Source organism: Motacilla alba, chromosome 17 (assembly GCF_015832195.1).
Source record: "Motacilla alba alba isolate MOTALB_02 chromosome 17, Motacilla_alba_V1.0_pri, whole genome shotgun sequence".
Taxonomy (NCBI): Eukaryota; Metazoa; Chordata; class Aves; order Passeriformes; family Motacillidae; genus Motacilla; species Motacilla alba.
In genome coordinates this window covers 10,362,162-10,388,756 of record NC_052032.1, presented here as the reverse complement: position 1 = coordinate 10,388,756, position 26,595 = coordinate 10,362,162, and the positions used below count along the sequence as shown (strand labels likewise).

General features: G+C 47.5%; 1 protein-coding gene and 1 long non-coding RNA gene across 13 annotated transcripts in view; one reads left to right on the top strand and one right to left on the bottom strand.

The window, feature by feature from the left end:
* On the bottom strand, positions 1-26,028 carry LOC119708974. Of its 10 annotated transcripts, none has more exons than XR_005259254.1 (4): positions 25,861-26,028; positions 17,367-17,627; positions 13,130-13,158; positions 1-10,435 (listed from the first exon to the last, which is right to left on the bottom strand). It is a non-coding gene; the product is annotated as an uncharacterized LOC119708974 (long non-coding RNA). The 10 variants fall into 10 exon arrangements; XR_005259258.1 differs by having other exon boundaries at positions 1-10,250; XR_005259262.1 differs by lacking the exon at positions 17,367-17,627 and having other exon boundaries at positions 1-4,408; positions 5,249-10,435.
* The window catches only part of NR6A1 (nuclear receptor subfamily 6 group A member 1), a 73,440-nt gene that overhangs the window by 2,841 nt on the left and 44,004 nt on the right, over positions 1-26,595 (top strand). For 2 of the 3 annotated variants that reach the window (XM_038156066.1, XM_038156065.1), the window contains exon 2: positions 7,749-7,808. The exons of the other annotated variant lie outside the window; for it this stretch is intronic. In XM_038156066.1, coding sequence (XP_038011994.1) covers positions 7,749-7,808 — 60 coding nt within the window. The remainder of the gene's footprint in view (positions 1-7,748; positions 7,809-26,595) is intronic. 3 annotated transcript variants of the gene reach the window in all.

Here is a 26,595-nt window from a genome sequence, read left to right as displayed (position 1 = left end):
CCCTGCTTTGCTATAAAACAATTTTAAGATACTGAATTATAGAAAATGAGGGAACTTTCCCATCTGGGAGACTCATTCTTGATTGTTGGGAAGCAAGAGCTATCTTTCTGTCCTGCCTCTGGCAAGTCCTTTGTGGTATTTCTTTTTTTGGTGGGCAAAATGTGCCAGTGGTTTATTGAATTACTGCTCAACTTCTGCGTGGTAGAGCTTTGAACAGATGCATTTACAGCAGCATTCTGTGAGAATGGGAGCAGTTTATCCTGTTGATAAACTGCCTATTTAAATAAAGCCTTCAGCAGTGTAATCTGGTAATTCTAATTAAGTCATTTACATAGGGAATTGGCCCAGGGTTTCATCAGATGGCTGCTGGGGAGCTGAAATGCATTCTTTCCCTCCAGCTGTATTAAACCAGCCTTTTGATCCTGTCCTTTTTTTAGCCTTTAAGCCAAAGTGGTTATCACTGTGCAGAGTTAATTGAGAAAGGGAAGTTGGGGGACAAGGGACCCTTCGAGCTTTAGCTTTGGTCTTAATTATTACAGTTCTAATTACATAATTAGACGACTTCCAGATTTTATGTGTTGATAAAAACGATTCTGTACAGGTTTTGTTAGAAAGAGGAAATACTCCGCGGAGAGGCTGGCTTCAGTGAAGTTCTTTATTGGTAAATGATTGCCACTAACTTATCTGGGAAGCAGTATATGCCTGGGGTATCTGAGTTCTCCCCAGCACTTCGATAAGGAGGTTTCATTTGCCCAGGGTGGACCTGCGTCCTTCAGGAGCACAAGTTACATGTCCACCTTCCATTGCCTAATCATCCCAGCTGTAGGCTTGTAGAGGTGGGGAAATTTAAACTTAGAGAAACGTCTGGTCAGTGTGAAAGATTAATTTTTTAAAGCCCTTTTTCCCTTTGTAAAAAAAACCCCAAACCTAAAGAACAGTAAAAGTCACAGCTCTAGCACCAGGCTGACTGCAAGCTGCTGTGATGCCCTTGTCTGGAAATACCTCCCAGCTGAAGCTTGAGGGGAAACCTTCATAGATTTTATGGGAACATAACGTGGACTGTGATACCCCTTGGACAAAATTCTCTTGTTGGACAAAGCCTCTGCAGCTGTCCCTGCAGGAGATGTGGGTGCAGTGCCTGCAGGTGCTCCTCGCGCTGGGCTCCGTGCTGCTCAGCAGCCTGCAGGTGCTGTGCCCGAGCACGGGGCTCCTGGCAATGCAGCCTTTATTCTGACTAACTGCTGCCCAGGCTTTACCTGTGGCAATTGCTGCAGAGCCCTCAGGTCCTGAATCCCAGTGAATAAATGATGGCTGTGGTGGTTGTAGTAAAAATTCGTAAAAGAACTCCGAGTCTCTGGAAGTTCTGCCAAACACCAGCTTGTCCTCCAAACATCTCTTCGTTCAGCCTCGCAGCTGTAGCTTTATGTTGTTTGGCAATACTTACAAGGAATCATTCCTAAGTATGTTGTTTCAGATGTCTTGTGAGTGCTTTTGCCAGGAGACTCTCTATCCTCTGCCTGTCGCATCAGCAGTGCTGAGGAAATGCCCTCTCTGTGGGCCACAGGCAGGGCTGTTCCTACCTGCACGTTTAATTTACTGTGCTCCTGGTGGCGTGCCCGACTGAAGGGAGCTCAGGGAAGGTGCCAGTGCTGGGTACCAGTTTGCTGCTGTGCCATGCCCAGGGTGGGGCTGCTCGGTGCCTCCTGTTTGCTGCTGCTTTGTGAAGCTTTTCTTTGCCCAGTTCTGTTTTCCTGCTTACCTGGCGCTGCCGGCTGGCTCCATCACCTCAGCACTTGGGCTGACCTTTAGTATTTCACTTGGATTTACATAAGGCCTCTGCTCAGGGAACTGTCCCTATCACAGGATGATATCCATAAAAATGACACTTCCTAGTCTTGAAAAAAATCCCCAGGCCCATTGGAGACATGTGAAAAGGACACCCAGCAGGAAGAGAGGCCCATGGCCTGAAATATTCATCAATCATTTTCCTGGCACCAGGAAACCAATCAACTCTTCTAAGGGGAGAGTGTAATCAATCACACGATGTGGGAAACAGGGACCGCCAGAAATGTCCCTTCATGTGGACGGAGGGAAGGGGCTGTGTTGGTCCTTACTCACAAGTGGTAACTTACACCCAGCTTTTGTAAGAGGCAATCTGTGCACACCAGGGGCTGTGCTGTGTCCCCAGCTCCAGCCTGCACTCCAGGTTTTGTTTTCAGTAATGCTGAGTTGTTTTCTTCTTAGGTTATTTAAATTTCCCTCTTTTCCGTGGCTGGTAGGTGAAGGGTTTGTTTCCTGTTCCCAAACCTCCGTGTTCTGAAGTGGCAGGTCCAGCAGCAGCATGTTTTTATCTAGAAGATCAGAATTTAAAAATTTTGCTCTTTTTTTCACGAAACAACATAAGTTTGAAGCAGCTTCTATTGCAAACTGGTACTGGGGAAGAAATGCACCTCTGGGGGTGTGACCTCTTCTTTCTATCTTTGGGTTATGCTAAAAGAATTATATGGAGATTGCCCAATAATAAGTGAGCTGTTGTTGTCAACATCTGTAGGATATTTTATTGTAGGATAGGGATTGTTTGAGTTCAAGTAAGAGTTCAAATAATAATTTGAAATTCAAGTAATACAAAATATTCTAGTGAGATGCTATAAATTGGAACTAGAGACCTGTTTATAGGGTTTTGTTGTTTTTTTTTCTACGAAAACCCGTGCAATAGTTGCTACATAAGAAATGCCATAATCATGGCAAAATAAATGGCAGTGCCACAGCCTTTCTCATCTCCTCCAGCCCAGCAGACAGCAGATCATGCTGGGGTGATTTTTCCTGGGGAGAGTGAGATGTTTCAGGCGTGGCCATGGTCTGTGGCTGGGTGGGGTGCAGGGGGACCAGCCCTACCCACCACTGCCCAAGCAGAACACCACCATCTGTGGAGCACCAAAAGGAAGAATACAAATAGATTTCCTGTAGCGATCTATGTAACAATTATTTTTAAATTGTAGAAGTTGTAATCATATGTCTTCCAACATAGATTTTAAAAAAGACAAAACTGTGCACAGTCTTTTCATGGAAATCAGCAGAACATGAACTGCTGTATTATTTAAGTTAGATTAAAAGTCAATTACGATTCAGATTGTTCTTCAGAGCAGCAGTGTACACTAAATTCAATCCAAAATTAATTTCTCATTGGGAGCCTTCTCTTTAAAAATGTAGATATTTTTCTGCATTTAAGGTAATTTTCTAGTACAAGTGGAGAAAATATCCACACATCAGGAAGGATGTTTCTGTTCTGAACAGCATTTTTCTGTCAGGCAGTTTCTGATGTGCTTTCCAGGATGCTTAGATGTGTTACCACAATTAAAAGCTACTAAGAGATGTGGCGTCCTGCAAAATGAGATTATAGCAGTAGGCAGACGTGGCTGCATGAGCCCCAAAGAGAAAGGGAAGCGTTTCTGGAATTGCGAGCAGCAGGAGCTAACACGTCTGTAAACATGGAAGACAGAAGGCAGAGGGGTAGGTGGGGAGAAAGAGTCGAATTTCCCTTGATTCCTGCCCGTTGGTAATCCCTGTCCCTGGGGGGCCCAGCGAGAGCCTTTCACTGCACAGAGCCCGGGGTGCTGGTCCTGGGGGGGAGAGGGGAGTGCTGCGGGGCTCTGGTGGCTGCCCTGCTCCAGCAGGATGCTCCAGTGATGGGAGGAAAGCCTCAAGTCTCAAGGACTGGTCAGTTCTTGCGGCACAGCCAGGTCCAGGTGGGCTCACAGGGAGCAGAGCCACTCCCATCCCAGCTCCCACTCTGACAGGTGCCCGCTGCCAGGGGTGCTTCCAACCCCGTGCACTGCTTGGGGTCTGGAACAACTCGCCTCTGGGAATGCTGCCTAATTTGCAACATGATTTCTGCCATATTCTGTGTATCATAACCGGCTGTTATTTATCAGGAGGTCAGTGTTAATCTGTGTTGATGTTAACTCTTCAAAAAACATCATCTCTTGTATAGTATCAGTCAATTCTGGTTTTTTAAAGTAGGTAATTCTAGTGGACTCTAGATGGATTTTGCTGAAGTGGTATTCTTTATGTTGGCCAACACTTTATCAGCTATCAAAAAGTCAATAAAGAATTTCCCCAGATTTACAGACTGATTATGCAATTGATCTTCCAATATTGGAGCAGGCTGGGCTGCCTGCTAGGCGAAACCCTAATAAACCAAAACGTCCTCCAGGTAGAGAAGATGCAAAAATCTCATGCCCGGGGACAAAGGCAGTGTGCTTGGGGGCTGGGGTGCTGAGAGGCACTGGGTGTGAAGCAGAGACATGATCACCTTCTTCTAGGACAGGCTTTTTTCTTCATCATCATCATAATTTTTCTACAAAGCGTTGGTGCTTGACTGTGTTTTCCCTTTTGGTAGCCTAAAAGCCTGAAATAAGATGCCAAATGTGTGTGAGTCCCCTTTAGAGGAGCGAGCTGGCTGAGAGCTGCCTGAGTCTTGCTGTTACCACGAGCTGGCTCTGGGGGTACTCCCTCCACAGCACCCCATTTTCCAGGAGCAGAGCCTGCTGAACCTCTCAGGGAGCAGCAGCTTTCCAGAAGAGCTCTGTGCCCTGTCCCAGAAATCACAGAGGCTTCTGGAAAGCCAGCCCATAAGGTATGTGGTAATGCTGATACCACAGCAAGATGCATCTCCTTTCTGCTTTGATTGTTGTGCCTCAGGAGGCACGTCAGGAATCTTGTGACTTTTGATGGCATCAATAAATCAGATAGCATGCTGACAGAATTTTCCTGGAATGTAAACAGGCATTTAAAATAACAATGTTTGTGGAGAGTGTATTGAGGAATACAGTGCAGGTACGTGGAAGATGCATCTCTGTGTAGGTTTCCTTCCAGTTTTGTTGGTAAGCAGGAACTGGGATTGTGTTCCATGTAAATGAAAATTAAGTAAAAATATTTATCAGGAGATGACCTTATTTCCCACTCTTCTCTGCAAACAGCGTGTGTTTTCAGCGCTGAGGTGAGACAAGCTCTACCCAATGTAGGGGAAAGGGGAGGAATGTCTCTGTATAGTAAAATTGAGCTGATAAGGGATAATGAATCACCTTCAGCTCAGCTCTGCTGAGTAGTAGCTGCTCCGGGGAACTGCAGGCTGGTCAGCCTTGTCTCAGCCCCTCAGTGGGAAGGGCATGGAGCAAATCCTCCCAAAAGGCATTTCCAGGCACTGGAAGGACAGGAGGGTAATTTGGAGCATTTGCTGTGGGCTTACCGAGGGGAGAGATCCTGCCTGAGCAACCTCATTCCTTCTGTGATGAAATGACTGGGTCCATGGATGAGGAGAGATAATTCTGTCATTACCCTCAGCATCAGGCAAGGCTTCTGATGAGGTCTCCCGTGTCATCCTCGCAGGCATGGGTGCAGACCTGGGCTGGTTTTTTGGGTGCAGACCTGGGCTGGTTTGTTCAGTCGAGTTCAAGCACTAATGGTGGCCATTATGCTGTGATTGCCCTTGGGAGTCAGTGTGGAGACCAACACTACTGAGCAATTTCATCAGCCATCAGGAGGGTGGGATGGACAAACTCCTCAGGCTTGCAGATGGCACCGGGTTGATACTCTGGAGGGCACAGCTGCTGTTCAGAAGGACCTCAGTAACCTGAAGGAAAAGGTTGATTGAAACTTCAAAGTTAGACACAACCATCAAGTCCTGCACCTGTCCAAGCATGAACTGAAATTTCCAAGTATGACTGGGAAACAGTTACACTGTTGTTGTTTGCAGTAACGTGGCATTACGGTGAGCAATCTAAAATTTCAGGACTTGGAGAATTTGTGCTGCCTCTCTTGAAACACTTCCCTCTCAGAAACCTCTCTTCAGAAGGCAGATGCACTATTGAGTTGCTCTCTGAATGATACTTGATAAACTATTCCAGATGCTGGCAGGTGTAGCTTGCTGCCCCGAGTGCCTGCCCTGTGCCATCTGGCCAGAGCTGGGCAGTGACCTCTGTGCCAGAGCAGCAGGTAACCTCACAGGGACCATCTGCTGGGCTGCTCCCTCACTTCCTGAAATCCAGCCCACGTCCCAGTGCTCACTCTGCACCACTCTCCAAAGAGGCAGAGTAACTTCAACCTGCACTTTTATTGCTTGGCTTAATTTGGATGTGTGTGACAGCATATGTAGCTTTCAATAGGCAAAAGTACAAAACTCTTTCCAGGAACCTGAAATGGCTGTACTACATGTGAAGAATATATTTTTTTTAAATTTACAAAACATGTACAGTATATGGCTTGCCAGTTCCTAAATTAGGGAGACTGTAGTATTAAGGTGGAAAATAGGAAGATGCAAAATAATTTTTCTTCTCTGAGCGCATCCATGATGTGTGCAGTGTAATGCAGAGCCTGTTGGGAGGTCTGCAGCCAGCATGTCACACGCAGCTTTCTGAGCACTGCTGCAAGAGCCCAGCAAGATGATAAATTAATGTGTAGGTGTTCTAGGCAGTAAAGCCTTGGTAATCCAGTGGGGAATAGGACAGGAATCGCTGAATAAATCTGTAATTGTGTTTGTTGCTGTTCTCAGCTATGGCTGGTGTTTAACAGGATGAACTGAAGCTGCTGCTCTGAGTAGCTCCACCGAGGAGGCTCGGGGTGGTATGAAGGTATGGCAGCAGGATTTAGTCAGTGTGGTGCAGTGCCTGCTCTCACGTTCTGTAAAAAAGGTCTGCTGAAGTGTTTACTTTTGTTTGTGGTTTGCCTAATTAGAGTAGAACTTTGCACTTCCAGTGTAAACAGTGGTCCTCAGGGAACTGCCTGCTGCCCCAGAAATGGGAATTGCAAGAATGTGCAAGGCAGGATTTGGGCTGGCAGCAAAGCCTGGCGTGGGCCGGAGTTGTGCTTCTGGGGCTGTGTTCTGTGGTTAGGAATGCAAACTTGTAGTGTGCATTTATTGGGACTGAGAGCTAAACAAGAGTTACAGAATATATAATTATGGGGGGACCTACCAGCATCAAAATCACAGAGCTGGAGACTGAGCTGCTGGGCTTGGGTGTTGGGGGTGATGTGCTGAGAGGGGCTGCCCAAAGACTGCATCTTGGCTTTACCTAATCTTGGGTTAAAACTGACCCTGTTAGTGCAAGATGGTTTTCTCCTGGTTTGAGTCCGGGAAAGGTGGATCCTTTCCAAAACACACAGGGCAATCTGGCATTTGTTTTTGATCACGTTCTGACTTTGAGGGTTTTCACTGGCAGACACAGGCAGGAAGTTCTGCTTCTTCTTTCAGCTGCTAGAAAATAAAGCTTTGGAGTGTCTTGTGCTTAAAGACACTTGTTTCTGATGCTGCTCCAGATCAAATTCCAGCAGCTTGCCAGCCTTTGGAAGAGGATCTCTCTTCTGATCAGGAATCTTTTGAAGGTTCACTGGCCACAGATGGGAGATCATCATATCCTTTCATTCCACAGAAATGCTCTGCATACAGTTTAAACCTGATGTAACTTAGACTTTCTTTGTGCTGGAAGTTGCTCTGAATTGATATTCTCAAACCATCACAAGTTACAGATTACTAATATGACTGCTGAGGAGAGTAGACCTGCAGATAATGTGTATGACAGGAATACTTTGGAAGGGGGAAGCTGATGCTGTTAATTTTACCTGCTCCTCAAAGCAGCTCCTCGGGTGACTGAGACATGCGTATTCAATTTCAGTGTAAATGAAAGTTTTCAAAGTAAAACCTTCTCAGTAACATGCACATCACATCTTTCTCATTTTCACTTTCCCATTAGCTGCAGATGTGGAGCAGATGAGTTCCTCCTCTCCTGTCCTCCCTGTGAACTCCGTGGGCAGTAAGTACCCCTTTTCTTGCCATGTGTGACGAGGTAGAATTTCTCATTCTGAGATAATCCAGAGATGTGAACTGATACTCCATGGTAGAGACGTGGAGAAGTTGTACAGCTGATGCTTGTTCATGGAAGTGGGGATTCCCATAGCTGAGAGCTGATGAGGTGTTTCTCACTAAAACAGCACAGACCAGCTCTGTACATCACTATTTACACCAGCAGAATCCAGGCTCAGTAAGATCTGTTGCCACCAGAGATATATCAGTGAAGGAGATACCTGTGATAGAAACCCCTGAGGTGATGTAAATTATGTTGACATCGGAGTCTTTTTCTGTAGTGTTTCGTTATAACACTTGAAAAACTACAGCCTGAAATTTCTCATGAAACTGAGGGCAGTTGGTGAAATCCTCCTCAATTTCAGGGTAATTCTGGGCCTGTAACTTTTTGAGACTTTGAAAACCTGAGCTGCTGGACACATAAAGAAGTAGGAATTCAGAATTCCTTCTCAACACTCCATCTAGTGGCATTTGCTGTGCGGAGGGACCGGTCGATGGGAATCCACTAGATGGCAACAGGCCCTTGTCAGACGGGTGGGACTGGGAAATCCTGTCCTTACCAGGGCTGAGAACCCCTCGTTGAGAGCAACTTTTCATCTCATTGTTTGGGAACTCTGTGGATTTTTCAAATGTGGCAGACTTCTAACTGGCAGCTCATGTCAAAGTAATGCTCAGATGTTCACAACTGCTAAAAGCCTCCCAGAGCCAGGACATGGTCCCTTCCACGTGCCTTTGTGCTGGTGGACTTGCTCTTACTTTTATTGGAGAACTGTGGTTCCTGCATGATGGGAATGATAATCTGGCTCCTTCCTTTACAGTGAGAGCAGCCCTGTGGAGTGCATGCATGGGAGGCTCTGAGCTGTGAGCATGTGTGCACTTACTTGCCTGGTGATTAATAAAGACATCTTTGTTGGTATCTAGCTAGGTTTTCATGCAGTTTATCACTTCTATATGGAAACAGGTAATTTCACATGCATATGTAGAATAATTTGTCATCTAGAGACATGTATAGTTCATGATAACTCTGCTGAACCTTTGTGGCCTGATTTAGCTCATATTTACTCTTGTGCATTGACAGGTATTAAAACATAACTAAATTTCCCATGGTATCCTCCCAGCAGAACAAATCTGCAGAAAAAGGGCAGGGCTGTCCAACACTGACCCTCCTTCCCCCTTAAATAACTGGATGTTACTGCCAGGGAGCATTTGTCCAGCCCCAGCTTTCATGTCTGTTATCTTTTGCTAAACTGAAAAATGCTTGTCTGTTCCCTATGAAGATATTTATATAAACTTTTGATAAACTAAATAAACCGAGCTCCTCGAGTTCTTTTGATGTCTTCCTGTCTGTCGATCACCTGGCCAGCGCTGGTGGCCACTGCTCAGTCACCACCATCAGCCAGCCCTGGTGGCCCCTGCAGTGGATGGATGAGCCCTGGAGCTCCTGCTGGACTGTCCCCAGCTGTCCCATGGCTGTGGTGGCAGCACTGGGTGTGCTGGTGCTCAGGGTCACCCTGCTGTGCCCCGGGGCAGGCGGATCTGCGGGGTGGTGCCTCTGGTAGGCAGCAAACAGTTGCTGACACAAACATCTGAAGCTTCCCAAGCATGGATTTAAAAACATTCTGAACATGCCTGTCTTTCCTTTGTTTTTTTTCCCTCGCTGTCTCCTTACCAAAAATTAAAGAAAAAAAAAATCTAGAGGATTTTTTGCAGCCAAGTAGGAACCCAGATTTTAATCCTATTTGTACATGCAGAGCATTTGAGAGGTGTGGAACGTGTGCTCAAGCCTTTGGCTTGTCGTGCATTGGAAAACTGGGGTAATGGCCCCTTTACTGTAATTTTCCCTGTTTGTCTGAGATGTCTTACTCAGAGTAATTGCAGTGAATTATTTTCACATGTCCTCGCAGTAAAGATGAACGCCTCTGTCAGGACTTCTGTATTTTCTGCTTTCATGCAGGTATACATGAGGAAAAACAGTTGGCTGAAATGTCTGTTTAAAATAACAAGAAAGTGCTTTCTTGTATATCATGTAAGATGTCTCTGGAAAAAATCCAAATTGTGCACTCTCACTTCCGAATGAGTCTGCCAAGCGTGCTGAAAATTTTGAGATTTCAAAGGCAGAATGTCAAACTGCATCAAAAATGAGTCATTTGTCTTGTTTTCATAATGTTAAAACAATTTGGCAGGCATGCTCTTGGGCTGCTCGCTGTTACACTGCTGTGGTAAATTCCCTGTACCACACTTACCGGGCTGTCGGTGGAAGCGCTGGCCGTGGGTGACTGAACAGGGGTCTGTGCTGTCACACCCAGGGAGAGGGCAGATTTTTTCCTAAAATTCCACTTTTGCAAAGTTCAGTCTGTGTAGTGTGTAGCTGTTGAACTTGGTGGAGCTGTCCCTGTGTAAAATTGAACGAGTTTAAGTCTTTGAACAGAGCAAGCAGATATATTTTGAATATTCACCAAACTGGAGTTTGGAAGTCCTTGGTGAGTCGTTCTGACTTGAGCCGTACAGAGGGACACGGTTCCTGTGGGACAGCAGCACAGCATGTCTGAACTGGCTCCTTCAGGATAATCCTGTGAGCTGGAGGAGCAAACAAGGTGTAAGAGAAGTGCTTGGAGCCTTTACTGCCCAGGGAATTGGCCGACACCACTGCAGAGCAGAGTGAGACCAGCATCCCTGCTCTGAGTGCCGTGGGGCACCACAGGAGCCTCCTCCCTTTACTGCCCCGCACTGTCCCAAGACAGGGGCATTTCTGGGACAGCTGTGCCGTGCCAGTCACGCAGAAACACTTGGAGGGCAGCTCGAGAGGCTGCTCCTGTGTCAGGCAGTGTCGGTTTGTCTGCCATGCAGAGAGGTGTCTGCTCCTCCCTGCACAGCCCCGGGCAGTCAGCTCCAGCTCCTCACCTTTCCAGCAGAACTGAAGCCGGCCCTGCCCACACAGCCCCGAAGAATGCTCTCTGCAGCAGTACCTACAATCACTGTTTTCTGCTTTGCTTCCTCCTGTTCTCGCCCCTGTCAATCCAAAGCCCCACAGTTCAGTCCCTTTTCATCTCTCACTGGTCACTTTGTAGGACCAGTGCTGTTCCACAGCTTGGCTCACTCAGGAGGAAGTTTTATTTCCTATAACCTGGTAAAGCTGTAGGTTTATGCTTTACTGATAGATTTACCAGCTGAGTGTCACTTTTATTAAAACTCAACTAGTTCCTCAACTGCTGTGCTCCTTTAAATTCCCTGTGCATTTCTTCATTAGCACTCAGATTTGCTCATGAAGGAGCTGGATGATGTGTCCTGAACTTCTTTGGTGGGACAGTTGCTCAGTCTTACACAGTTTTGGGAGGCAGACCTTGGGTAGGGCATTTCTTTGGCAAAGGTGTCACTTTTCCTGCTGGACAGGCCACCTGGCCATCAGAGGGTGCTCCTTGGCTGGCTGGTCCGCAGTTTGCATTCATTGGTCAGTGAGTTGATAGGAATGAAAACCCACCGACAGCAATGAATGTTGATTGCAGCCATTAGATGCTGAAGGTGCCACGTGCTGTCACTCCAGAGCAGCCCAAGACAAAATTCATGGATTCTGCAGTCCCTGCACACGCAGAACGAGTGCCTGCCGCCTTGTGAAGGCACCTGCTGCCAGAGCCTGCGGTCCTGCTCAGCCAGCTGGGCTGGAGAAGGCTCCACGTGGGTACCACTGAGGTACCCGAGCCCCTGGTTTGTGTGCCTCGGGAAGGAAGGCTGTTTCCTTGCCTGCCTGGCTGCGGGGTGACAGCCTGAGCCGGGGGAGCAGCTGGACCTGGCCGGGAGGGAGCCGCTCCTCGCCCGGTGAGCAGCTGCTGGAATCGAGCGCAGGTTCCTGGGAGCAAATGAACTCACATTCCAAAGCTTTTTCCAGCAAAGCTCAAGTTGCCAGCCCAAATGGAAAGGTTTCCCTCCTGATCTGGCCTATATTCTGCTATTTTGAATATATACCATGCTCAGATTTGTTTCCAAGCGTCCCATATGGTGTGGATATGTTCCTGCTTTTGTGCTGCCCATACAAAACCTTCCATTGATCTCTTATACCCTGTTCTGCAGAAATTCTGTGCTAGTATAAAGCTTTAATTCTTTTTTTTTTTTTTTTTTAAGTGAAAACAAGCATTTCTTATACACCAATTCACTTTTAGAGAAAGCAGAACTGGAAAAACTCAACCTCTGCAGCTCTTAATATAATCTGTAAATCATGACCTGCTAATGGCAACCACATGTGAAATCTCTGAAGGTTCAGGCTTTCCATTTAACAGAGGGTTTGTGATAAACCTCAAGGTACAGTCAACGGTCGATGGTTTTTTCTAGTTCTCAAACTCACCGACAGCGTTGAATGTTCACTGAAGCTATCCAAAGATGGCCGTGCACATGCACGGTGCACATTTTCCATGCATATGTTTTCCATAGACTGGCAGTGGAAACACTGCTGAGGACTGCACATTCTTTATTGTAAAGCCTTAAACTGCAAAGTATTTTAATTACGGAATGGAACCTCGAGGACTAATGAATTGCAGAAGTGTAACACTCTGGTTATGGAGGCCGAGTTCACTCGGTATTTCTCAAACCAGCTTTGAACGTAGCGGAGCTGCCGTTGTGGAAAAGCCTCTGCTCTTGTGGACATGCATGTTCTCAACAGGAGCACTAAGGATGTTTAGAATGATTCAGATTTCTCTATAAAGTTCACTTGGAAAAAAACTGGGGGTGGGGGCTCACCCACAGTGCTAAACAACAGAAGTGAGAGAAGGGGATCTACTTCATGGAGTACATCATGTCTGTGTTTCCACAGCTCCTGTCCCTGCTCTTCTTTCCCCTAAAAAGAGGAAAAGGGGGTTTAGTCTCTTTAAATCTCTATATTGCATCTAATTATCTTCACCTTTTCCGCCTGGCTTGCAGGCTTCCAGAGGGATGACTTATTTGCAGTTTGTTACAAAGTAAATCTGCTGCTCTATCTGAAATAACTTTGCTGTGAGTGCAGTGGAGCCTACAGAGTCAGAGGGGATAATTTACTGTTAAATGCTGGAAACTTGCTTTAAATTCGGAGTATTTTCTCTTGTTGTAGGGATCTAACAGTTTCTCAGAACATCCTGAGCTGATACATGTAATTTAACAGCGAGTGTATTGTCTAATAGAGTACTTGAAGCAGTCTTGCTCAGGAATACAGACTGTAGCCTGCACTTAAACTGATTGATCTTAATGGAATCATTAAACATCAGCTGATACTGAAAACCAAAAGAATTCTCCAAAAATTAGTCTCACCTTTTTCTTGCCATCACTTGGAGTAGGAGCTGGTGGAAAGAACAAAGACAATTTGAATTAATCACAAGCAGTGCCCAGCCTGGGGTGTTAAGCCTCAGGAGCGTCCCAGTGTGCAGGGTGACTACATGTGGTAGGTAGAACATAAATCAAGGAAACTCAGTTCAAGTCAAGCATGAAATTTTGGTTTTAACAAACCAAAACAGTGTGTTTATATTTAAATGACATTGTGAGAGAGGCTTTTTTTTTCTCAATTTACTACTTCTTCCTCCTTTATCCCTCCAGTGACCTTCGAGGTAGGAACTTTCATCTTCTTGTTTCACAATTTCAGAGCCTGAATTTCTTCTGTAAGTTAAGCTGTACATGTTATTTCTATATCCTGGCTGCACACTCCTTCCCTTTTGCAAAGTTCAAAGCTCTCCATCAGATTTTTGGACAGACTCTGAAATGATAAAATAGCTCTCTGGAAACTCTTAAGTGGGCAATATGTGCAAGGCACACTCCAAAAGTTATGGTCTGCATGAACCTTCAACATACCTTCCTTTCCCTCAGACTTCTTTCACCAGGAAGCACTGAAACTAGAGCTGACAGCTGCCACCTCTATTGTTATTCCTTAATTACTATTTTTTGTTGTGAAAAAAGCATGACCCTGCCCAGATGCTGAGAGGGGTCCCTGAGACCCAGCTCTGTTCTCTGCAGGGAACACCTGGGATCCCTGCAAGGCCACCAGTCAGGAGGCAGTGACTGCTGAACGAGACCTTTGCCACGAGTGGAAGTATTGAACATCTGGAACACTGTAATCTTGGAAATTACAGTGGAGAATGGGTTTCTGTATGAAGAAAATGGTTTCCTCAGAATTTGCATAGAAACCCTGAAACACAGTGGTTAACCTGTTTGTAAGAGGGAACTGTGCAGGACTGAGTTCATTTGGTGCATGTTTCTTGTGCTCTTTGCATTTATGGTGCCTGAACAATTCTTACACCCTAATCCAATCATTCTACTGGCTCCTCACAATAAGGCTTTTATTTAGCAGGGCAGGAGTCCCAACAGCACTGCCCTAAAGTATCACTAAATAAATTTTACATATGCATCTGGTAGTAAACCAGCTTCCCCTTTCCTCCCACCCCCTGTGCTGTAGCTGTGACTCTCATGAGGGAGGGGTGTGACCCCAGTGAAGGAAGCTGGGGCCAGGATTGTCCTCAGCACATGACAGAGTCTTCCTGCCTGCCCGGAGCATCCACAGAAATGCCATGTGCAAGCACATTTGCTTTGTCCTGGAACAAGCTTTAATTGTATTACAAAAATGTGTTTTCTTTGTTGAGGTAAATGACTTCAGCAGGGTAAGCATGCAAATGCCCCTTGGGGAGACAAGAGCATGGAATTGCTGCCAGTAATTCTAGTTATTGCTGTTTCACTGAAATTGGGGTGAGTGTTTAACTAGCAATGCCACGGCCAAACCCTTCAGATTCAGCAGTCTTCTGCAGTGAGCACTGGAGGTTATTTTAACTGTCCAAAAATTCCTTGGGACTACTACTTGACAAGTCTGGGGGCTGCATAAAATTGGGGGACAAAGTCACCAATCTGTTCCACTTGCCCTTTTACAACATAGTGCTGTGATGATGATCCTAGAGAAAACAGGTGCAGAGCTCTTCTGGGACCTGGGGGAAATGCTGCTAGTACCAGTTTACAGCGATTTAGGGGGGACTGATCAAGTTCTTTTAATCTCTTTCTAAGTTGACAAGCTTGCTTGTGGATGCAGCATACCCTGGACTTTTGTAAGGTGTTTGACTTAATGCCCAATGACAATTTAAACTGGTATGATACAAATTTGCTGTGGCAAATGTTAAAAGGATTAACAAATGACAAATGGGGAGGTCTAAATGCAATTCCAAGTGGGAACTCGATCCAGTTGGCGCAGCCTTAGAATGACTTGGCCACATCCTAAACGTGGCTTTAGGCCTGGGGGAAATGCAGTCTATCCCATATTAGCAGGTTTGGGGTTTTTAGACAGAAGAATGACACAGATTTGGATCTCTAGATAAATCAGGTGCAAGCGGATGCTTTGGTCCAGCTGAATGCAGAGTTCCATGTTTGGGAACAAGGAATACAGACCATGTGTGAGGATGCAGGGCTGGGCCCACAGAGCAGCTCTTGCCATGGAGATAATTAACTGCATGTGTGTGCACAATCTGACTCCTACTACTGTGCAAACAATGAAATACTGAGCAGCAGCACGGGCTGCTGCATCTGCACTGAGCTCTGGAACTGCTGAAAGGATGGATGCTCTAGCCAGCTCTGGCACAGGCTGCCCTGAAGACATCACTGAGCCGAGCAGGTTTCTGAAAGTTCTCAGTGGAGAGCAATTAAAGACTGTCACCAGGAAAACAGGTTCTCTGAGGTAAAGCAGTGGAGGTTCAGGAGTTCTGGCCTGTCTCCTGACATCTTTACCTGCACAACTGAGCCGGTTAGAGCACAGCAACCCTGCCCAGGTTTGGGAATGGTCTGGCTTCACAGCGGGAAGCAGAACCTTGGCAGTGGGTGCTAGCAGGGAAAAATGGTTTGAGCCTTCAGAAACTCAAGGCATCAACTTGTGTTTCAAGAGCATATGAAAGAGTGGAAAGCTTTTTTGACCTGTTGGGATGTGATTTGCAAGAAAATTAGACACTCATGCTTGAAAAATGCTAGGCTAAGACTCAGCAAGTGATTTGAACTAAAATGTAAAGTAAAATTATTTTGGTTATGATTTTTTTTTCCAAATATTTTAAATTAAGGCATTTATGAATGAGCTACTCTGAATGTTCTTGCAGTCTGACATCCCAGCCTGAGTAATGCAATGCCCTGTGTTTTTTAGGTGCTTCACCAAACTCTTTCTGAGCTACCAAAATGGTGAAATAGATGTATTTTTTAAGTGAAACTTGTTTTATGTTTCTAGAACAAACACACGAGCTCTCAGAATCAAACTCTCCATCTCCTGTGACCTCCTAAAGGAAACAGCTGTCAAATTTGCTTGCTGGGGGGGCTGGAAGACACAACCATGGGCAGGGGCTTCCTTGCTGAGCTGCTCAGACAGGAGTGCCAGGATTAGAGCCCAGCTGGCTGTCCTGTCTCCAGAGCTGTCCTGGGCAAGGTGAAGGGATCAGCACTGATGTCTCCAGCCCTGCCTGCCCCCACACCACATTTCCCCAAGGACTGAGCACAGTGCCACCCAGGCAGGCTGGGGAGGGCATCAGGAGCTCCTTCAGCCCTGCAGGAGCTTCCCAGCACCCCAAGGGTGGTGCAGGGATGTTGCTGTGAGCACACAAGAGGGATGGGTTTGGAGGGAGCTCCATTTATGAACCGTTTGTACCTGGACTGGAACAAAATGACCTCAGCCCAGGATGTCTCAGTAATGGTGTCGTCATCTCGTTTCACAGAACTTTAGAAACTGTCTTTGTTGGGAAAAAACTGCTTTGGATGTCTGGGACCACTACTGAATTGCAGCTGTTGGCTGCAATCAATAAAGCAGTTCTGACTCCTAAAACAAAAAACCAGTGGCTAATGGATGTTTGGAGAACGCTGCAAGGAGAAGCTTGCATATTTCCTGCTAATCATCTCCTGTCTTCCAGACATTTTTCAACACACACAGACTTGTGGAGACAGACTTCTGTGCGTTCAGTCACCAGGAATGCGTTTTTCTTTTCCTGAATTTGCACGGCTTCCCTGTGAACTTTTATCCCCTGTCTTTTAAGATAACATTTGTTGCCATGAGGATGATTGGCCGCGTTAGATCCATCACTTCTAATGGAGAGGAATCTCAGGTGTCCTCCTGATGGATTCCTGCAGTGGCACTATGGCTGGGCACACCTAACGCTGGCTAAGCAGCTTTGTGAGATATAAATAACATTGTCTTTTCTGCTGTATTGAACACGCTCACAGGCCCTCATCACCGAGCACTGCGCTGCTCCAGACCCAGGATGTGCTACGTTTATTGTGGTGGTGAATTTAGGGTAAGTGCTGCTTCAGAAGGTCCCCCTGTGCTGGCTGCTCTTCTTGGCTGCCAGCTTTGTGTCTGTGGAGATCAAAAGATTTCCCATCAGCTGTGAATTCAGGCATAGTTCCTGTGCCTGTTTTGGGAAGGAGAGAGATGATCCTAACTGCAGATGATTCTGTTACTGAGATTGTTTTCTTCCTTTTAGCATTTTAGAAATAGTGTGGCAGAGAATTGCCTTGTTGTGCTGAGGCTGGACAGAGCTGGACTTACCGGTCTTTGCCAGGGCAGGGAGGGCAGGAAGCACCACTGGTTCTCCTGCTGGTCCCACGAGTCCAGCTGAGGTTCCCTTGTCATTGTTTCTGGGTGGATAATGTAGCTGGACAATGTCAGAGAATGCTGGGTTTGGAGTGGAGGTCTCCTTGGCTTGGTGGGCAGTGCATTGGGTGGCACGACGCCCGCCCCTGGATGTGTTTCACTGCAATCACTTTAGTTTTCCATGTGAGGTACTGAAGATGTGCCCAGAACCTGCACCTGTAATGGGCAAAGATGGGGAAAATACGGTTCAAAGTAACTGGGAGAGAAATCTGAGGTCTGTTTTGTTGAGATGGCTTCCTGTGATTTCAGAGCAGGGACGTGATCCCCATGGAACTGCTGCATGTGTCCCTGCTCACACACTGATCATACACAACACTATAAAAATACAGATTTTAAAAAAATATGCTAATTGGGACTTTTCTATTTGATTCCATGTTTGGAATATTAGCAATTCCATATGGATAAAGCTTAGGTTATCTGCTTGGGAAGCAGTATGGATGGAGAGGGATCAAATGGAGGATTTGCTTTTCATAATCATAATGGCTCCTCGTGATTCGTTGATAACTGTCCCTTTGAAGATAATTAGTTCCTGGTTTTCATCTTTATAATCCAGCAGTTCTCATGTGATAGACTTCAAGATTTGAAGTTCTTCTCAGAAGAAATACCTGTAAAATCTCTTTTTTTTGGCTCAATTTTGGCAGTGTGGCACCTCCAGGTCAGTTTTATGCCGCCACCTTGTTAGACTCCATTTCACAAAACACTCACTGCAATAAAGATTTTACTTGCAGTAACTGAATAGAACTGAAGCAAAGAAAATGACATTATGATGACATTGTAATGAGCAGGAAAATGAATCCTTACGTGGCTTTCTCCCCATCCTCCTCGCGAAGGTTATGAGATTTCTTGGCCCGTGCCAACATCTGGCTTAGCTGTTAGTGTGTTATTCTTTGCATGAGGAGTGTCCTCCTGGAGCTGAGCGGGAGCCACACAGAACAAGTGTGATCTCACCGAGCCTCTGCAAGGTCCTGCTCCCATCTTCTGGCCGTGGTCACTCCCAGTCAGCTGCAGCAGGTACCACAAGGCCTGGAGGGACGTGCCCCAGGCTGACAGGGAAACATCACACCCTCAGCACGGTCCCATCCACACCACGGATGGATTTCCACCGTGTTCCTTGCTCTTCTTTCCCATTCTCACACCCAGTTCATTCAGCCTTGTTTGCACGTGGTCTGAACGTGCAGTGTTGGCTGCAGAGCTTCAGCTGTGTTTCTGTGAGACCTTCCTCCCACTGTGTGTGGCTCAGCCACAGCAGCACATCCTGAACTGCTCCTTCAGGTGTTAACGTTTAAAATAGAAGTGTCTTCAAAGAACTAACTGTGATTTGGGGGTAAAAAAAGAGGCGGTCTCTTCTATCTGGTTACCAGGCAAATATTCCGTTGGAAGAAAGACCTCCTCCCCCACCTCTTATATATTTAATTTCTTTGCTTTTGTGTGCTTTTAAATATTGGATGGATGTGCATATGACCCCCAGGTGGGCAGGACTCAGCCATTCTTCTCTGAATTATACATTTAGCCTATTTAAATGCAGCCATCATGTGAAACAAAAAGGAGAAAATGTACTTATGTTCATTTAGAAGAATGATCTTTGGATAACGTCACCAAATATTGCAGGGTTTTATCTTGCCTATAAAATAAATTGGTCCCAGTGTGCTGTGAGATGCACATAAAAGTTTGAATATGAAAGTAGTATAAAATTCAGATGAGTTGGTAGAACTGGCTTTAGAATTTTGAAAAAATGGGAACAGATTTCCTGAGATTGACGTTCGAGGGAGGGAGGGACGTACCCAGACTTTCATTTGTGAATCTCAACCTTTTGGAATATTTTCTTTTTTGGTGCTTTTTCTCCTGATGTTTGATCGTATGACCTTCTGTCCTGGGGTGTGATGAGAGCACGAGTGTTCCAGATGTGCTCTGTACCCCAGCACACCAAAGCCACAGAGAGCGATGGCGATGGTAATGCTCCAGTTTGGGTGGTGGTCTTTGCATTGCAAGTTCTGCAGTCACTTCAAGATTCTGATCGTTTTTCTTTTACACTGAACCCACTGGTGTTTAGAAGATGGTTTCTAATATTTTATGATACACCTTCTTGTCTTCCCTCTCGCCAGCACTTACACCACCAGCGGCGGGGTCTCTGTTCTAATAATTGCCTTCTGCCGGAACAATTAAGAGCTGCGAGAGGAGAGGAAATTTGGCTAAAATGTTCCAAATGGAAATCTGCTGTTATGTGGTTTCAGAATGACGACCCAGCAAGCATAGGTGGATGTACTGTGAAGTGTCAGGATTCAGACAGCACCATCCTTATCCTCAGTAAACAGGAGGGGTTGGGAGGGACGTCTGGATCTGGGCAATCCACACCAGCTCTCCTCCCAGGGCACCACAGAGCTCACAGACAAAACAGCCTCACTCACATATTTCAGTACTTCCTTTTTTCCAAAGTAGACTGCAGAAATATTGCATCCACACACTGGTTACTGAAGGCAAAAAATGAATTAAATAGGGCAAACAAAGCTGGAGCTAAGCTATTATGTATTTCAGACTGCTTAGTATTTGGCATGTGGACCAAATGCTTTAGATTATAAGGCATAAGCCTTTCAGAACCTTAAGTTATTTTAAAATTAAATGGATGACAGGCACAGGTCTGCTGCAAGGATTTGATTTTCTTTGTGTCTTAGCAGAAGTAGTAAGCAATGTCTCTAAGTATCTAATAAAGCTATTTTCTGCTATTACAGAAAGGTTTGCTATGAGAAACAGAACTGAGAAAGGATCACATTTTCAATAAAACAAATTGAACAGATTCTCAGAAATCTAGGTCACAGTAACAGATGACCTATACATGGTCCTAGTTTTTGATGCAACTGTCTAATCTGCTCTGAGAGTACTAGCCAGACATCATTCCTAATTGACCTTGATATTCACTGAACAGAAAGAAAGCTAAAGCCACATGATATTTAAATCTTTACCAGAAAATAATATATGGCAAACTTGAATGTATTCTGTTTTGTAACTAGGACCTTTTTAATGTGAACCTCGTCTGCAAACGTGCTGATCATCTCAACAGTCTGAATTTGAGGCTCTACCTAAAGAGACAAATCTGACTAGGAAGAGGCACTCATCACAGCCACTTGCAGGGGAGGGGGTTTCTGTCTGTCACATCAGCACCCTCTGCACCATGCCTGCCCTGGTGGGCTCCCCCAGCCTCCCCAGGGAGGAGCAGCCTTCTCAGAGAGGTGAGAGCTCTCTCCTGGCCTGCGCTGGGGGGCTCAGCTCCAGCAGGAGCCCCCCGGGTACCCAGCCCTGGTTATGTAAATGGAGCTGCTGCCACTCCAGGGCACTGGCGTGCGTGCAGCTGGAAATGGAAGTAAACATGGGAGACTGGGAATTGCAGTGCCTGCTGAAACCCTGACCACTTCTGCTCCTAGACCAGATGAATCCTTTTTGTTCACGACACCAGACTCAAGATGTAGCACTATTTACAGAGGCACTGTGGACTTGCACACGGGAACAGAGGGATGGATGTGTGCTCTAATGCTCGAGTAATGTGTGCTCAGAGCTTGGAAAAAGCAAAGTAGGAAAGCCTTGAATACGCATATGACAAGGTATTTTCTGATAAACTGATTTGGTTACCAAATTGAGAATCAGTAAATGTATTGACAGAGTTATGGGGATTGATGCCTTGCTGGACTCACTGTTCCAATGTGCCTGCACTGGATCAGCAGAGCCTGTGCCACTGCTGGGCTCACCCTGCCTGGGCTGGGGCCACCCCAGGGCACACAGCCCCTGTCCCCTGCATGCTGAGCTCACCCTGCCTGGGCTGGGGCCACCCCAGGGCACACAGCCCCTGTCCCCTGCATGCTGGGCTCACTCTGCCTGGGCTGGAGCCACCCCAGGGCACACAGCCCCTGTCCCCTGCATGCTGGGCTCACTCTGCCTGGGCTGGAGCCACCCCAGGGCACACAGCCCCTGTCCCCTGCGTGCTGGAGCAGCTCTGAGCTGAGGGCAGTGCTGTGAGGGGACACGTTAATGCCCACCCAGCCCTTGCCCATTCATCCCCCAGAGCCTGGCCTTGCCCAGGGAAGCACAGCTTAACTGCAGGGCAGTGCTGCAGACCCAAACTGTGCAGGATCCCAAAGCTGGTATGGTGGAAAGGGCCCTGCTACCGGGCAGCAGAATTCCCATTCCCAGGCTTCCTGCAATATTCATTCCCACACAATTAACTGCTGATGCAGGAGGGTTCCTGGGCTTGAGATGCAGCACTCAGCACTTAGAAACGTGCAGTTTTACCCAGGTCATTGCTGGCACTGGGGCTCATTTCTTTGTGTTATGGTACAGGGCAGCTGCAGATGGTTTGAGCTACTCTCAGGCAGAACAGGGAGGGCAGGAATGACTGAAGTCTCTTTGAAAAGGTGATGTCATCTGTCTGTATGTCCGTGATGCTTCTTAGGGAAACACATGCTTCCATGTTATCCTTATATCAAAACACCCAACTGTTATCTTTTGAGTTCTTCACATTTGAAACTGTTGAGCACTATTAATCAACACTGTGGGTCTGAAACGATTACAGCATCTGCTGGCTATTATTAAGATAAAATGAAATTCTTAGGATTCCACATTTTTTGTTACACTGCCAAGTGTATTGTGAGATCTCAGCATACCTGACACATTTTTATTGGCAACCAACCCTGTAATGCAATACCATCTATTAATGGTTGGATTATGCACGCGCTGGTCTCTGCATCTGCTGCAGCTTCCAAGGCTGTCAGTGCTTGTGACAGTGCTTCAGGCTTTGTAAGCTTTCCCTGGGAATAGTTGTGGCTGGAGTTGTGAAAACTGACTTTGGAATGATCTGGTATTTCTGTGTGCAGTTTAAATAAACCCTGAGCACACGAGAAGAGCCATCAGCATCCTTTTCTTATGTGCCTGATGGGATTACTGCCGTGTCCAGGCGGATGCTGTTGGGGGCGGGTCGTGCCCAGACATTCCCCTTATGGCTGAAGTGCTTTTTGCCTTCCTATCATGGTCTGGTTTCCATTCAGAACTATGTGCTTAACAGGTACTCAAAATCTTACGACCCGATTGCAAGGACTGAATTTAACTTTTCAGCACTAATTTCTTTTTTAGACAGCACTTTCAAGGGGTAGGTTTTAACTTTGGCATCTGGATGAATATTAAGTATTAGCAGTCATACAGGTAACTGAAAAGGTTGCTGCGTTTTAAGAATACAATGGAATTTAATCTAAAAGTGTCTTTATAGAGCCATCAATATCCTTAACATTTATTAAAAATAATAATCTTTTTGTTCAAAGGCCTATTTTAGGTAGGTCCTTCTGGGCTTGTCAGTACCAGCAAGGAAAAAAAATCAAAATATGTGATAAGAATTGGGCTAGATTACAATCAAGCTAAGTTTTGCTGAGAAGTAATACACCCAAGCCATTGAACTCCATGAGGAAGAGAATTCAAGGAAGTTATATAATTACTCAGACAAAACTGACTCCTGTGAAAAGTATTTACATCCATTCACATTTATATTTTTAATGTTCTGAAATAACAGCTGGAAATTCCATGAGCTGGCCCCTCACATGTACGAGTGCCTGTCAGTCGTACAAGAAGCACCTTTTTTAGAAGTGTGTTTTTTTAGTTATCCAGCCTTTTTGTTGCCCTTCTTTGCTCAAAGGGCCAGTGGAAGCAGGTCCATCGCGTGCCTCGTGGCATCAGCACTGCTCTCTCAGGTGTCCCCCTGGAACACGGACCTTCCTTACTGTGAAACTCTTCCCCTCTTCCCGAGCTCCACACCAGGACTGTGTCGATAAAAACACGCGTTACGGCGGCAAACAGCCCAAGGTTTGCTTCTGTAGTTTAGGATGCTCTGTGTGGCTGCAGCTCGTAACAAACACTCACACTTTGTACACAACTCTCACTTTCATTGTTTTTCCTGGGTGAAGAAGAGCCAAGCCATGCCACTCGCACCTAGAGACCCTAGGCAGCATTCTAACAGCCTAAAAGCCCGCTGGACCGGGTATTTCATGTGGCTCTAAGGTGGCAGGGGAGGTAGGATTTATGGAAAAATACCACAAGAGAGGAGGAGCAGCCCCTGTTTGGGCGAGGACTGCCCCGAGCCCCGGCGCGCGGCCGCGGCGCCACGCACAGCGAGGGGCTGGCTTCTCAGCTAATAAAACCCACTGGTTGGTTTTCTAATCTCGATAATTTCTGCTCATTGGCTCCAATCAGCAGATTAAAGCCCAGTCTCCGAGCAGTTCTCATTTTAACTCCAGACTGGGGGGAAAGTAGGGGAAATGGGAGGTACCAGACACCGAGCGGTTTGGTTTTTCTTATTTATTTTTGTGTTTGCCAAGTTGACACAACTGAACAATGTTCTTCTCCGCAGCTGGTACTGGAGCTGCATGGAGTAAATTTACTGGACCTTTTGAGATGAAAAAAGCTGCCCAGCCACGTCCCCTTACAGCCACCACTAAACCAAGTCCATTAGAACACCATCCCATCTCAGGCTGGACATCAGCTGCCTCGGTAACAAATCTCTGCTTTTATAAGCACTTTTGAGGTTTTTTGTTCTCAAATTCTAATTCTCCCCCATCACCCCCCCAAATTAAAAAATCTCCAACCAGATCATGCTTCTGCCTTCCAGACCCAGGGCAGCTGAAAAGTAACCATATGGACTTCATGATTTTATGTACTGCGACAATAAAGCTTTTATGACATTCTAGGTGGTTAAAAATGGCAGTCAGGAGCTCTTAAACATGGCACAGGCATGTTGCTGTTCTGAACCGACAGACCTGCCAACAGTGCATCAAAAGCTGTAATTTCCTGTGCAGTGAAGCCCCTATCTCTGCTGCCTCCAGCTTTGTGTCCCAGGGCTTGTGCCTGTGTGCTAACAAATCTCTATTGTCCAGCGGGGCGAATAGTGGCTGGGACCAAAGAATTGCTGTCTGGTTTCTATTCAAATCCAGGTAGTCAGAGATATGAATGGAGTTTCTGGAACAGCCATGTGAATAACCTCTGCTCTGCGTGGAGCTGCAGGCGCTGCGCTGGCTGCTCTGCGCCGCGGCCAGCACGCCGCGTGGAAATACACTTTTGATGCTCCTCGTGGCTTTTAATACTTATTAACTTTCAAAATATGCTATCTCGCATTCCTGGACAAAACAAGGAGGGTAAATCGTCCCCTTCTCAACTTGCTTAACTTGTGGAAGAATTCTACTTAGAGCTTTCACAATGGCTTGTTTTTGCTGAGGAAACGATAGGAAAAGTTTATGAAAATTATTTTCTTAGAAAACACTCGATTATTTTAGTGTATGCTGAACGTCTTTTATCATGCACAGAAACCCAAGCACCACTGCAGAGGATTTTGGGGGAAAATAAGTTAAATTTCTTTTAGACATTGTATAAGCAGCCCGTTGCAATTGTCCCAGTAAATCACTGCAGATGGTTTGGGGGAGCAAATACATTGCATTTCTTTTAGATATCGTATTGAGTTCACTGTAATCGGCACAGCTAATCACTCTCGACAGTCTGGGAGCAAATACGTTAAATTTCTTTCAGAGCAAGTTACGATAAAAATCCCGCATGTGACGGAGCAAGAATTGGTGGAATACCACACATCGGGGCTCATTTTATTGCAGTTCTTTTTGTATTTTTAATGATTTTGTTCATTAACATGAGGCTTACGGCACCGAGCCCTGCACGGCCACGGAACCAAACCGCCGAGACCGGGGCCGTCTCAGCCCTCTCCGACCACAACCGTCGCTAATCCGTCGCCGGTCGCGATAGGGTCCGCGATAGGGTGCTGCTCGCCCCCGCAGGTGCCACCGGAGCCAGACAAAAGGGGGGACCGGGGGCATCCTCTCCCTGCTCGCCGTCCCCGCCCGGGTCTCGGCGGTGCCGGGCGCTGCCGCCGCGGGGCGGGGACGGCGTGTCTGGGGCTGCCCCCCTCCTTTGTGTCCCCGTCTGGCTCAGTTCCTCCCCGCCAGCCCTCGGGCGACACGCGTGTCTGGTTACCGAGCCGGACCCGCGAGCAACTTCCAGCGCCGCGGAATCGCTCGAGTTTCTGCTTCTTCTTCGGGGGAGGAGGGAATAAAGCGGGGAAGGGGGGGGTAAGGGGGAGCTGCTGCCTGTTCCCCCTCCCCCGGTACCGGCGGGGAGCGGCAGCTCCAGCTGCGTTACATTAACGGATATTTATATATATATATATACACACATATATGAAAAAAAAAAAAAGCGCTTCTGTTGGAGAACAAAGGAGCACGTGCAGAAATGAGACTGGAAAAATAAAATATAAATAATAAAAAAAAATAACCCAACTGGCGGCAGGTCGGGGCGCAGCGCGACCCCCGCCCCCCCGGCGGCTCCCCCCGGCCCGCCGGGACTCGGATTAACGCCTTACCTGGCGGGGCGCTCCCGGCTATCGGCTCCGCGCTGGGCTCGCTGTCCCCCAAAGTTGGGCGGCGGTGCACGGCCGGCCCGGCGGCTCCGGCCGCTGTTGGCGGCGGCGGGCGCGGCGCGGGCGGGGCTGGAGCGGCGGCCGGACCCGCCGAGCCCCCGCGGCCGCCGCCGCCCGCGCCCCCGCCCCGCTATATAGCGCCCGCTGACGGGCGGCCGCGCGCGCCGTCACGTGCGCGCCGCCGCCGCTCCCATTGGCCGCGGCGCCGCGGGGCCGGGCGGCGATTGGGCCGCGCCCGCGCCCCGGAGGGTCCGGCCCGCCCCGGCGGCGGCCGCGGGGCCGCGGTTGTTTGGGGGCCGCGGTTGTTCGGGGGCCGCGGTTGTTTGGCGGCCGCGGTTGTTCGGGGGCCGCGGTTGTTCGGGGGCCGGGCGGGCCCGGCCCGCACCTGCCCCGCCGCCTCCGGCCGCGCCGCCGGCCCCGGCCCCGCCGCCGGGCTGTCACGCGGCCCCGGGCCTGGCCCCGCCGGCCCCCGAGCCCCCGCCCGGGTTATCCCCGGGCGTTCCGGGCCACTGGGAAACTGGGTCACGGCGCGGCCCCGCGGGCGGAGCGGGGAACAGCGCCGGGCCGCTTGGTGATCGCGCTTGCAGGCGCCTCAGAGGTGTCAGAGAGCGGCTCCGGCGGCTCCGGCGAGCGCGGCGGGTCCTGGGCGAGCTCGGGATCGTCCCCTCGGCGGCGGGA